Raw genomic sequence first — 14027 nt, 5'->3', positions numbered from 1 at the left:
CAATATTTACAATATATATTTCAGTCGAACTGTAGAGATAAATCAGTAGAACTGTGAGTTGAAGGCAGTTCTACTGCAATATATCCTCAATTCTACATAATTGATATGATATGTACCTATAATTTTACGCATGTATATCGTTTTTTGTTTACAATTTTATAAACCACTAAATTGAACATTCATACTTTTATAGTTCTGCCGACGTATGTCTGGTTTTATTGAACTGCACGAAAAAAAACATTATTTCTGTTTAAATTCCAACTGTAGGCGTGTGTGTGTGTGTGTGTGTGTGTGTGTGTTATTAGTTCACGTCATTATTCTTATACACTGCAATGTTCCACAATGTTCAATATTGTTGCTTCTAAACGTGTTAATGAAAACTGGACGGTATTATTGACGTATTATTGCGGCCGCCTGTTGCAGCAGCTCCTGGTCCTTCTGTCGTTTTTTTGTATTTTTATTGCGTTTGTTGGTTATTTTCTATTGTTATTTTTGCACTGTCCTGCGCATCTTCGCAAAGCACAACGGCAAGATGCTTTTCCAACAGATTGGATACTTTGATCTCCTGCTTATTTCTAAGTGCCCGTGTTCCGTTCTGTGCTTTACTTTATGTCTTATACCCAGATACTTTTATTTTTTATGTTTTACTTTTGTTTCTATTCTATTGTATTTTATAATATTCGTATGTACCAGATTCCTGCAACAAAACAATTTCCCTTCGAGGATGAATAAAGTAATTATCTATCTATCTATCTATCTATCTATCTATCTATCTATCTATCTATCTATCTATCATCTATCTATCTATCGTCTATCTATCTATCTATCTATTTATCTATCATCTATCTATCTACTATCTATCTATCTATCTATCTATTTATCTATCATCTATCTATCTATCTATCTATCTATCTATCTATCTGTCGTCTATCTATCTATCTATCTATCTATCTGTCGTCTATCTATCTATCTATCTATCTATCTATCTATCTATCTATCATCTATCTATCTATCTATCTATCATCTATCTATTTATCTATCATCTATCTATCTACTATCTATCTATCTATCTATTTATCTATCATCTATCTATCTATCTATCTATCTGTCGTCTATCTATCTATCTATCTATCTATCTATCTAGTAATATAGGTCTATGGCAACTTTCCTTCGGGTCCGTGCGCGTGTTAATGACGTCACTTGGGACGCGCCGCAGCGCTGACGGCTCCTCGTGCTGCTCCGTGTCGCGGCTCGTTGTTTTGATGCGATGGAGAAGAAAGTCCCGGCCCGGAAGCAGAACCCGGCCCGGATGCAGGCCGGGACCGACCCGGTCCGGAACTTCGAGAAGTGGAAGAAGAAGTACAACCGGACCAAGGCCCGGGTGAGCCGGACCCGGACCCGGGACCGGGCGCAGCGGCCCCCGTGGCAGGTGGAGCGCGACGACATCCGGCGGCTGGTGGCCCGCTACGGGGACATCTCGCCCCGGGACGTGGTCAAGTTCTCCGACTTCCCCATCTCCAAGAAGACCCTGCTGGGCCTGCAGGACGCCCAGTACCGCCAGCCCACCGAGATCCAGAAGCAGACCCTGGGCCCGGCCCTGCGGGGCCGCGACGTGCTGGGCGCCGCCAAGACCGGGTCCGGGAAGACCCTGGCCTTCCTCGTGCCGGTGCTGGAGAGCCTGTACCGGGAGCAGTGGAGCGCCGTGGACGGCCTGGGGGCCCTGGTCGTGTCGCCCACCCGGGAGCTGGCCCTGCAGACCTACGAGGTCCTGCGCAAGGTGGGCCGGAACCACGACTTCTCCGCGGGCCTGGTGATCGGGGGCAAGGACCTGCAGGCCGAGGCGGAGCGGATCCACCGCACCAACGTGGTGGTCTGCACCCCGGGCCGCCTGCTGCAGCACCTGGACCAGACCGCCGCCTTCAGCGCCTCGGGCCTCCGGGTCCTGGTCCTGGACGAGGCCGACCGCATCCTGGACCTGGGCTTCGCCGAGACCCTGAACGCCATCGTGGAGAACCTGCCGGCCTCCCGCCAGACCCTGCTGTTCTCCGCCACGCAGACCCGGTCCGTGAAGGACCTGGCCCGGCTCAGCCTGCGGGACCCGGAGTACGTGTGGGTCCACGAGAAGGCCCGGTTCAGCACGCCGGCCTCGCTGGACCAGAACTACGTGGTGTGCGAGCTGCACCACAAGGTGGACCTGCTGTGGTCCTTCGTCCGGAGCCACCTGGGCAAGAAGGTCCTGGTCTTCTTCGCCTGCTGCAAGGAGGTCCAGTACCTGTTCCGGGTCTTCTGCCGGCTGCGGCCCGGCACGCCGGTCCTGGCCCTGCACGGCAAGCAGAACCAGGCCAAGAGGGTGGAGGTCTACCGGGACTTCCTGGCCAAGCGCGGCGCCGTGCTGTTCGCCACCGACCTGGCGGCCCGGGGTCTGGACTTCCCCGCGGTCCACTGGGTCCTGCAGGTGGACTGTCCCGAGGACGCGGACACCTACGTCCACCGGGTGGGCCGGACCGCCCGGTACCGGCAGGGGGGCGAGGCCCTGCTGCTGCTGCTGCCCTCCGAGGAGGGCCCCATGCTGGGCCTGCTGCGGGGCCACCGGGTCCCCATCAACAAGATCCAGGTCCGGACTTTCAAAATAAAGCTCGAGATGATGTGGAAGGGTTCTGATAGCTAGAGCTACGCTAGGTAGAGTGTTCTAATGATAGCTAGAGCTACGCTAGGTAGAGTGTTCTAATGATAGCTAGAGCTACGCTAGGTAGAGCGTTCTAATGATAGCTAGAGCTACGCTAGGTAGAGCGTTCTCTTGATAGCTAGAGCTACACTCGGTAGAGTGTTCTGATAGCTAGAGCTACGCTAGGTAGAGTGTTCTGATAGCTAGAGCTACGCTAGGTAGAGCGTTCTCTTGATAGCTAGAGCTACGCTAGGTAGAGTGTTCTAATGATAGCTAGAGCTACGCTAGGTAGAGTGTTCTAATGATAGCTAGAGCTACGCTAGGTAGAGTGTTCTAATGATAGCTAGAGCTACGCTAGGTAGAGTGTTCTAATGATAGCTAGAGCTACGCTAGGTAGAGTGTTCTAATGATAGCTAGAGCTACGCTAGGTAGAGTGTTCTAATGATAGCTAGAGCTACGCTAGGTAGAGTGTTCTAATGATAGCTAGAGCTATGCTAGGTAGAGCGTTCTCTTGATAGCTAGAGCTGCACTCGGTAGAGCGTTCTCTTGATAGCTAGAGCTACGCTAGGTAGAGCGTTCTAATGATAGCTAGAGCTACGCTAGGTAGAGTGTTCTAATGATAGCTAGAGCTACACTCGGTAGAGCGTTCTGATGATAGCTAGAGCTACGCTAGGTAGAGCGTTCTGATGATAGCTAGAGCTACGCTGATACAATTCAATCGAATAAAACAAGAGGCGTTGTGGCAATACGCTTTTCACCTTTGACCTTTGACACAGTCAGTATTTACCACAACAATCTAACTTGCTGGTTTTATTTTGACAGTCACTGTAATAACAATCTAACTTGCTGGTTTTATTTTGACAGTCACTGTAATAACAGTCTAACTGGGTGCTTTTATTTTGACAGTCACTGTAATAACAATCTAACTTGCTGGTTTTATTTTGACAGTCACTGTAATAACAGTCTAACTTGCTGGTTTTATTTTGACAGTCACTGTAATAACAGTCTAACTGGGTGGTTTTATTTTGACAGTCACTGTAATAACAATCTAACTTGCTGGTTTTATTTTGACAGTCACTGTAATAACAATCTAACTTGCTGGTTTTATTTTGACAGTCACTGTAATAACAATCTAACTTGGTGGTTTTATTTTGACAGTCACTGTAATAACAGTCCAACTTGGTAGTTTTATTTTGACAGTCACTGTAATAACAGTCTAACTTGGTGGTTTTATTTTGACAGTCACTGTAATAACAGTCTAACTTTCTGGTTTTATTTTGACAGTCACTGTAATAACAGTCTAACTTTCTGGTTTTATTTTGACAGTCACTGTAATAACAGTCTAACTTTCTGGTTTTATTTTGACAGTCACTGTAATAACAGTCGAACTGGGTGGTTTTATTTTGACAGTCACTGTAATAACAGTCGAACTGGGTGGTTTTATTTTGACAGTCACTGTAATAACAGTCTAACTGGGTGGTTTTATTTTGACAGTCACTGTAATAACAATCTAACTTGCTGGTTTTATTTTGACAGTCACTGTAATAACAATCTAACTTGCTGGTTTTATTTTGACAGTCACTGTAATAACAATCTAACTTGGTGGTTTTATTTTGACAGTCACTGTAATAACAGTCCAACTTGGTAGTTTTATTTTGACAGTCACTGTAATAACAGTCTAACTTGGTGGTTTTATTTTGACAGTCACTGTAATAACAGTCTAACTTTCTGGTTTTATTTTGACAGTCACTGTAATAACAGTCTAACTTTCTGGTTTTATTTTGACAGTCACTGTAATAACAGTCTAACTTTCTGGTTTTATTTTGACAGTCACTGTAATAACAGTCGAACTGGGTGGTTTTATTTTGACAGTCACTGTAATAACAGTCGAACTGGGTGGTTTTATTTTGACAGTCACTGTAATAACAGTCTAACTGGGTGGTTTTATTTTGACAGTCACTGTAATAACAATCTAACTTGGTGGTTTTATTTTGACAGTCACTGTAATAACAGTCCAACTTGGTAGTTTTATTTTGACAGTCACTGTAATAACAGTCTAACTTGGTGGTTTTATTTTGACAGTCACTGTAATAACAATCTAACTTGCTGGTTTTATTTTGACAGTCACTGTAATAACAGTCTAACTGGGTGGTTTTATTTTGACAGTCACTGTAATAACAATCTAACTTGGTGGTTTTATTTTGACAGTCACTGTAATAACAGTCCAACTTGGTAGTTTTATTTTGACAGTCACTGTAATAACAGTCTAACTTGGTGGTTTTATTTTGACAGTCACTGTAATAACAATCTAACTTGCTGGTTTTATTTTGACAGTCACTGTAATAACAATCTAACTTGGTGGTTTTATTTTGACAGTCACTGTAATAACAGTCCAACTTGGTAGTTTTATTTTGACAGTCACTGTAATAACAGTCTAACTTGGTGGTTTTATTTTGACAGTCACTGTAATAACAATCTAACTTGCTGGTTTTATTTTGACAGTCACTGTAATAACAATCTAACTTGGTGGTTTTATTTTGACAGTCACTGTAATAACAGTCTAACTGGGTGGTTTTATTTTGACAGTCACTGTAATAACAGTCTAACTGGGTGGTTTTATTTTGACAGTCACTGACGTGTCTCCGGTCTGCCCCCCCCCCCCCCAGGTGAACCCGGAGAAGCTGCAGAGCGTCCAGCCCAAGCTGCAGGCCTTCCTGGCGCAGGAGGCGGAGCAGAAGGCGCGGGCGCAGCGCTGCTTCGTGTCCTACCTGCGCTCCGTCCACCTCATGAAGAACAAGGACGTGTTCCAGGTCGCTAAGCTCCGCCTCCAGGAGTACGCCCACTCCCTGGGCCTGGCCGTGGCCCCCAGGGTCCGCTTCCTGCAGAGGGGCGGGGCCACGGAGCCAGGTGGGCGGGGCCAGGGAGACGAGGGGCGGGGCCAGGGAGACAAGGGGTCTGAAGACGAGGCGGAGCTGAGGAGGTTCAAGGCTCAGCTGGTGGGACGTCTTCCTCACAGCTCCTCCTCTTCCTCTGAAGACGGGGAGGAGGACGGGGAGGAGGAGGAGGAGGAGGACGGGGAGGAGGAGGAGGAGGACGGGGAGGAGGAGGAGGAGGACGGGGAGGAGGAGGAGGAGGAGGAGGAGGAGGACGGGGAAGAGGAGGAGGAGGACGGGGAGGAGGAGGACCTGCGAGACCTGGACCTTCTGACCGTGAAGAGGAAGGACGTATTCAACCTGGCGGGGGAGGGGGAGGGGGAGGGGCCGGGGGAGGGGGAGGGGCCGGCCCCCGCCTGCAGGACGAGGACGGAGCGAGACACCAGGTACAGCGAAGCCAAGAAGGTGATCAAGAGACGCTTCCAGGTGAACACCAAGCTCACCTTCAGCCAGGAGGGCGGCGCCGTGCAGGTGTGGCCCCCGGTGCAGCGGAGCGCCCCCCGGGGGGAGGAGCAGCAGGAGGAGGAGGAGGAGGAGGAGGAGGCGGGGATCAACGTGGAGAAGGCCCGCCAGAGGCTGCAGAGGGAGGACCAGGAGTTCGACAAGCAGGAGTACCGGAACAAGGTGAAGGCCAAACACCGCGAGAGGAGGCTGAAGGAGAGGGCCAGCAGGAGGCGCCAGAGGGGGGAGGAGGAGCAGGAGGAGGAGGACGAGGTGGTGGCCTACCTGGCCAACTACAGCGACGACGAGTTTGATCCCAGCGAGCTGCCGGACCCCGACCGACACCAGGAGGAGCAGCAGGAGGAGAGGAGGTCAGGGAAACGGCAGCACAGCAGGGAGGAGGAGGAGGAGGAGGTGACGGCTGGAAAGAGGAAGAAGCACCAGGAAGAGCCGTCGGCTCTGGACACTGGACTGTCTCTGGCTGAGGACGAAGAGCTCGTCTTACAGCTGCTGTCTGGGGGCAGCTAGACCTTCATCATCATCATCATCACCATCACCATCCTCATCCACCTCATCATCATCATCATCACCATCATCATCATCATCATCATCGTCACCATCACCATCCTCATCCACCTCATCATCACCATCACCTTCATCCTCCTCCTGATGAAGACCAGAGGACACGAGTCACTTCCCAGTGTGTCCAGCAGGAGGCGCCAGAGAGTCACTGAGGGTGAATTAATGTCAACATGCAAACAGACTGAACTGCGTGTGAACGTGTGAACGTGTGAACGTGTGAACGTGTGAACCTGCTTCCTGACTAATGTCAATTTAAATAAAGATTTAAATGCGTCTGGTTTGTTTCGTGGCTCCTGGTGATTAATAATAATAATAATAATAATAATAAAGAACTAAAATCTGCATCAAGTGAAACAAGATCAAATGTTTTTAATGAAACTGAATCTTCATGAGTAAAAGTACAAAGTAACTGAGGCGCGTTGTTTCCAGATGTGCCCCCCCCCCCCCCCCGGTAACCTGCATAGCAACCAGCCGCCCTCAACCAATCACGTGGCTCTCTCCCCGTGACGCCTTGTTTGTTGAGTCTTCCCATTAGCTGCGCACCAGTGTGACGTCACTGCAGCGGGCGGGAGGGGGAGGAGCCAAAGAGCAGCAGAGAGAAGCAGGAGGTGTCACTCGTCACTGAATCGTTCCCCTGCAGTACTCTGATTACTTACAGTACTTAAATCCCTCCTCCAGTAAGGACAGTCAGCGGAGTACTCTATTCTAAGACAAGTAGTTCTCATCAATACTTTAGAGTCCTTCTGTCAGTACACTGACATACTGAACCTGAGGAAGTACTCGAGTACCTCTTGAAGTTACTGCATCTTTATGTTTATGGCCACAAACAAGTGACTCTCTCTACTTCAAATACAAGTAATGAATTACAAATACTAACATTATAGTAATCAAGCACTACTTTGTTACTTCTACCTTCAAGTATTATTTTTGAGACGATAACGTTACTCACGGGATGTAATCTGTTACTTTTACCATTAAAGGGGAGAATGAACCAGTTCCAAGTTATATAGTTTAGAACAATTATCTCTAAATTAGCAGTAAAAGTACCACATTACAAATACTTGCATTACTTTGAGTATTCAGTTACATGGGGTCATACTCAGTACTTGTTATTTAAGTACTGTGGTAATGTCGTTGTTCCAGTAACGAGGTAAACGTTCCAGTAACGAGATAAACGTTCCAGTAACGAGGTAAACGTTCCAGTAACGAGATAAACGTTCCAGTAACGAGATAAACGTTCCAGTAACGAGGTAAACGATTCCTGAGTCCGTCTTGTTCGATGGTTTTGGTCGTGACGTCACCGGGTCTCTGTTTCTGCAGGCGGAGTGAGACGTCCTGTCCGCGGGACGATCTGTGGTCCGTGACGGTCTGCCTGGAGACACCCGGAACCAGGACTAGGACCAGGACCAGGACCAGCACCAGGACCAGCACCAGGACCAGGACCAGGACCAGCACCAGGACCAGGACCAGCACCAGGACCAGCACCAGGACCAGCACCAGGAGGCTGACAGGTAGGCGTGTGTGTCTGTGTGTTCACCTGAGCGTGTCTGTGTGTGTGTGTGTGTGTGTGTGTGTTCACCTGTGTGTGTGTGTGTGTGTCTGTGTGTGTGTGTGTGTGTGTTCACCTGTGTGTGTGTGTGTGTGTGTGTGTGTGTGTGTGTGTGTGTGTGTGTGTGTGTTCACCTGAGCGTGTCTGTGTGTGTGTGTGTGTGTGTGTGTGTTCACCTGTGTGTGTGTGTGTGTGTGTTCACCTGTGTGTGTGTGTGTGTGTGTGTGTTCACCTGAGCGTGTCTGTGTGTGTGTGTGTGTGAGTGTGTTCACCTGAGTGTGTGTGTGTGTGTGTGTGTGTGTGTGTGTGTGTGTGTGTGTGTGTGTGTGTGAGAGAGAGCAGGACTGAGGATGGGGGGGCAGCAGAGCAGTGGGGGTCCAGAGCAACAGGAAGAGACTGAGAAGAACCAAACAGGTGAACCAGGTGAAGAAACCTTCATCCTTTCATCCAGCAGGAAGGAACCTTCATCCTTTCATCCAGCAGGAACCTTCATCCTTTCATCCAGCAGGAAGGAACCTTCATCCTTTCATCCAGCAGGAAGGAACCTTCATCCTTTCATCCAGCAGGAAGGAACCTTCATCCTTTCATCCAGCAGGAAGGAACCTTCATCCTTTCATCCAGCAGGAAGGAACCTTCATCCTTTCATCCAGCAGGAAGGAACCTTCATCCTTTCATCCAGCAGGAACCTTCATCCTTTCATCCAGCAGGAGTCCTACTAGCAGTCGCAGTCCGTCCAGCTCCTAACGTTTGTTGTTGTTGTTGTTGTTGTTGTTGTTCACCAGAGACGCCGGCGGAGCTGCCCCAGTGCATGATGGGAGACAAGAAGGTGGACGACATGTGCTTCATGATCTCGTGCACCAACTGGTACTGACGTGGTCTTGGGACAGGAAGTGACACGTGGAGGAGGGTCTGGTCACCTGGGGGGCGGCGCCCTGCAGGGTGTAGCTCCTCCCACTTCAGCACACCTGATCACAATGAGGGGCTCCTCATTGGGCCTTTTCACAGCCTGGTGATGACATCATCAGGGGCTCCAGGGAGTAAAACCTGGAGGACCGGAGCCGGACTGCCCTGGTTCAGAGGCGCCGTCGTCATGGAAACGATCAAAATGACGTCTGGAATGTTGACGGCAATAAAGACGAGTCTTCGTGTCCTCAGATCGTTTTCTCACCGCGACGACTCGTCCTGACCGTCGTCAAGGTGACGAGACGAGTGAATAAAAAAACCAACGCAGACGATGAAGATTCGACTTTTATTGACATTTGGTTGGAAACAGAAGGTTGTCATGGTAACCGTGTGGGACAGTCACACCAAACTAAGTCGCTTCAACAGTTCAAATAAAAAAACAAAACAGCGACTAAGAAAAATCCAAATGATGCAAAACTGTTGGTGTCGAGTCGTCAAACGTGCCTCGTAAGAAAAACCTTCCAGCACCATGTGCAAAGACGGAGAAATAAAAATACAAAACTTTTCAAAAGCTTCTTTGTTTCTATTTACATGATGTCTGACTGGAAACAGGATTTCTTAAAAAAAACAAAGACGGTGCTTCATTCTGCACGTAAAGAAGTGTCAAGGTCCCATTTTTTTCTTTTTGATTTTATAATCAACCCATTTTGTCAAAAAACCCAAAAATCCAAACTGAAAACAAAAAGACTATTTACAAGAAAAACATTTTCTTTGTAATAAAAAGTAAGTGACTCAGTCTGTCTTAAAGCTATTTCAGTAAAATCTAGTAGTACTTGTGATATTATCCAAAGAATCTTCAAAAAGTCTGCCGGACTAAAACCTCTGATATGTTTTTATGTTCCTACCTAAGATTTATTTATTTATTTGTTTATTTGTTTGTTTGTTTATTTATTTATTTTTTAAGAAAAGAGAAAGTTAAAAACTAAAGGCAACAACAGGCAAGTTAAAGGACGACTCAGCCACGTGGAGCCACTCGCCTCCAGATGTTCCTCCAGCTGCTTCGTCTAGACGACGTCCAGACGACATCCAGACGTCCAGACGTCTATACGACGTTCAGACGTCCAGACGACATCCAGACGTCCAGACGTCTAGACGACATCCAGACGTCCAGATGACGTCCAGACGACGTTCAGACGTCCAGACGTCTATACGACGTCCAGACGACGTTCAGACGTCCAGACGTCTAGACGACATCCAGACGTCATCCAGACGTCCAGACGACGTTCAGACGTCCAGACGTCCAGACGACGTTCAGACGTCCAGACGTCATCCAGACGTCCAGACGTCCAGACGACATCCAGACGTCTAGACGACATCCAGACGTCCAGATGACGTCCAGACGACGTTCAGACGTCCAGACGTCTATACGACGTTCAGACGTCCAGACGACATCCAGACGTCCAGACGACGTTCAGACGTCCAGACGTCTAGACGACATCCAGACGTCATCCAGACGTCTAGACGACATCCAGACGTCATCCAGACGTCCAGACGACGTTCAGACGTCATCCAGACGTCCAGACGACGTTCAGACGTCCAGACGACATCCAGACGTCCAGACGACGTCCAGACGTCCGGATGACGTTCAGACGACATCCAGACGTCATCCGGACGTCCAGACGACGTTCAGACGTCCAGACGTCATCCAGACGTCCAGACGACGTTCAGACGTCCAGACGACATCCAGACGTCCAGACGACGTCCAGACGTCCAGACGTCATCCAGACGTCCAGACGACGTTCAGACGTCCAGACGACATCCAGACGTCCAGACGACGTCCAGACGTCCGGATGACGTCCAGACGACATCCAGACGTCATCCGGACGTCCAGACGACGTTCAGACGTCCAGACGTCGTCCAGACGTCATCCAGACGTCCAGACGACGTCCAGACGTCCGGATGACGTCCAGACGACATCCAGACGTCATCCGGACGTCCAGACGACGTTCAGACGTCATCCAGACGTCCAGATGACGTCCCGACGACGTCCAGATGACGTTCAGACGTCCAGATGACATTCAGACGTCCAGATGACGTCCAGACGTCCAGACGACATCCAGACGTCCAGATGTCGTCGTCAGGACGTCGTCTGGTCGCGGTGACGAAACCAACGCCTCATTTTCACTTTCCAGCCTCAAAATCACAGAAGTTTCTGTTTGTGAGCGTTAAAAAGTGACGACGACCACGAAACTAAATAAAAGTAAAAAATGTTTCTTTCAGGTCACGAAGTCCCAGATTTAAGTTTTGTTGGACAGAAGAACACGAGTTTGACGTCGTTTCGGTTTAACTGGAGGAGAACCAGCAGAACCTGGACTGGTTCCACAGAAAACCTGCAGTTGTGTCGTTTTGAACAAGTTTGGTGCTTCAGATCTTTACGTTTTGAAGTTCGACGTCTTTGGCGAGTGGTAAAAACATGTAGTGTCATTTTGGTGCACTGGGTGGCAGTATTGAGTCAATAGAACCCAGTGGATATAGCGTTAGCCGCTTAGCATGCTAACTTCAGTAACTCCAGCAAAATACGTAACTTTTAGTTAAAGTGTTAAATACACCAGACGCTCCACCTTCATACGAGCTCTTATTACTGAAGTCGCAAGATTCTGGATGAATGAGCACGCGGGCTAGCTAGCTAGCGTGCTAACGGCAACGCGACACAAACTGCCATGTTTTCCTGGAATCTGTACGTCTGGAATTCAGTTGCGAACATTTCCTACTTCTGGGTGACGTGTGAGAGCTGTGAAATGAAGCGTTAGCGGTTAGCGGTTAGCTTCACACGACGTGTCGAGTCGCCGAGTTTCTGTTTCTCCATTTCGGTATTTTAGCGCAGCGTCTGTGGCGAGTGGCGATCTCCGTTTACTGAATCAACCTTTAAAGGCAAATCGCTGTTGTCCGAAGCCACCAGGACCCCGTCAGACCCCGTCAGACCCCGTCAGACCCCGTCAGACCCCGTCAGACCCCGTCAGACCCCGTCAGACCTGGGAAGAACCGGAGCCGGACAGAGTTCCGGTCCGGCCCAGCAGGTGGTCCCAGGTCTCCAGACATGGAGCAGCAGGCAGATTCCCAGATGAACAAATGTTCTGAAGGTGAGGAGTCGTGGATCCGGACTCAAGAACGTAGAACTCTCATGTACGTACAGTTTGTCTTGATGAGCTCATGAGAACAACAGAATCACCACACTGTGTTTTCTTCAAGTACCTTTTCTTTTTCTTCCATTTGCACAAACAGACATCTGCTGAAATACACTGTAAACTGCTATTTCTCTGTAAATATATTTACACTCTGGTCCCACATTAAACTCTCTGGACTGCAGTTTCTTGAAGGTCAAAGGTCAACAAAGTCCTGACTTCAGTTCAGTCCTGGATTACAGAACGTGTTGCCAGGTCAGGTTGACAGTTTCCAGCCAAGTCACTTCTTAGAACGTCCTTCCAATGAAAACCAGCCCAAACCATGAAGGTACAAGTACCATGAACCGGCCCACAAGTACCATGAACCGGTCCAAACCATGAAGGTACAAGTACCATGAACCGGCCCACAAGTACCATGAACCGGTCCAAACCATGAAGGTACAAGTACCATGAACCGGTCCAAACCATGAAGGTACAAGTACCATGAACCGGTCCAAACCATGAAGGTACAAGTACCATGAACTGGCCCAAACCATGAAGGTACAAGTACCATGAACCGGTCCAAACCATGAAGGTACAAGTACCATGAACTGGCCCAAACCATGAAGGTACAAGTACCATGAACCGGCCCAAACCATGAAGGTACAAGTACCATGAACCAGCCCACAAGTACCATGAACCGGCCCAAACCATGAAGGTACAAGTACCATGAATCGGCACAAACCATGAAGGTACAAGTACCATGAATCGGCACAAACCATGAAGGTACAAGTACCATGAACCAGCCCACAAGTACCATGAACCGGCCCAAACCATGAAGGTACAAGCACCATGAATCGGCACAAACCATGAAGGTACAAGTACCATGAATCGGCCCAAACCATGAAGGTACAAGTACCATGAACCGGCCCACAAGTACCATGAACCGGCCCAAACCATGAAGGTACAAGTACCATGAACCGGCCCAAACCATGAAGGTACAAGTACCATGAACCGGTCCAAACCATGAAGGTACAAGTACCATGAACCGGTCCAAACCATGAAGGTACAAGTACCATGAACCGGCCCAAACCATGAAGGTACAAGTACCATGAACCGGCCCCAGCTGTGTTTTTCCGCCTGACGTAAACAACAATAACAGCGCAGAACATCTGTATGGTCGTTCTCCAGCAGAGGAACAAAAGACAAAAGAAGCCGAGGAGTGAAGGACTGGAGAGGTTCTGCAGGTGGACTGCTGGAGTGCCCTGAAGCAAGGCACGGGTTCCCGGTTTGCATCAGTGCCGCGTCTCAGCAGCTTAAAGGAATCAAAGGCCTGAACACCGACGGTCCCTGAACGCACCACCAGCAGAAAACCAGAGCGAGCGGCCAATCAGCACCAAGGAGGAGGAAACCAGAGGATGGTTGGCTCCGCCCACAATGACAGGAGGTGGTCCAGGTGAGTCCAGGTTCAGGAGGGAACCTCAGACCCCCTGATGAACCTGGACGGTCCTGGTGGAGGTGGTCCAGGTGGTCCAGGTTCAGGAGGGAACCTCCGACCCCCTGATGGACCTGGACGGTCCTGGTGGAGGTGGTCCAGGTGGTCCAGGTGGTCCAGGTTCAGGAGGGAACCTCCGACCCCCTGATGGACCTGGACGGTCCTGGTGGAGGTGGTCCAGGTGGTCCAGGTGGTGAAGGACTCTTCAGGACCTCCAGCTCAATAGAAGCTCTTCACAACTCTGGAAACACTGGGTGGTCAGTTACCGGTCACTATCGCTGTAACTATGGTGACGGTA

General features: G+C 49.1%; 1 protein-coding gene and 1 long non-coding RNA gene across 4 annotated transcripts; both read left to right on the top strand.

Annotated features, from left to right (window-relative positions):
• The first annotated feature begins 1212 nt into the window (after nt 1-1212).
• ddx10 (DEAD (Asp-Glu-Ala-Asp) box polypeptide 10) lies at nt 1213-6855 on the top strand. Its single transcript, XM_080522075.1, has 3 exons — nt 1213-2614; nt 5332-5696; nt 5961-6855. Exons 1-3 carry the CDS (start codon nt 1268-1270, stop codon nt 6565-6567), a joined length of 2319 nt encoding a protein of 772 aa, XP_080378201.1. The 5' UTR covers nt 1213-1267; the 3' UTR covers nt 6568-6855.
• A 1123-nt stretch (nt 6856-7978) lies between these two features.
• On the top strand, nt 7979-9644 carry LOC308148593. 3 transcript variants are annotated; one of them, XR_013937198.1, is made up of 3 exons: nt 7979-8132; nt 8513-8593; nt 8953-9644. It is a non-coding gene; the product is annotated as an uncharacterized lncRNA (long non-coding RNA). The 3 variants fall into 3 exon arrangements; XR_013937199.1 differs by having other exon boundaries at nt 8504-8593; XR_013937200.1 differs by having other exon boundaries at nt 8434-8593.
• Nucleotides 9645-14027: the final 4383 nt, after the last annotated feature.

The sequence above is a fragment of the Blennius ocellaris genome (genome assembly GCF_963422515.1).
Source record: "Blennius ocellaris genome assembly, contig: SCAFFOLD_224, whole genome shotgun sequence".
Taxonomy (NCBI): Eukaryota; Metazoa; Chordata; class Actinopteri; order Blenniiformes; family Blenniidae; genus Blennius; species Blennius ocellaris.
This window is presented reverse-complemented; position numbering and strand designations above follow the sequence as displayed.

Excerpts from the sequence above, each read along its gene's own strand:
- ddx10 (XM_080522075.1), top strand. The coding sequence starts at position 1,268 with ATGGAGAAGAAAGTCCCGGCCCGGAAGCAGAACCCGGCCCGGATGCAG. Across the intron at positions 2,615-5,331 it reads TCCCCATCAACAAGATCCAG|GTGAACCCGGAGAAGCTGCA; the intron begins GTCCGGACTTTC and ends CCCCCCCCCCAG. Across the intron at positions 5,697-5,960 it reads CACAGCTCCTCCTCTTCCTC|GACGAGGACGGAGCGAGACA; the intron begins TGAAGACGGGGA and ends CCCCGCCTGCAG.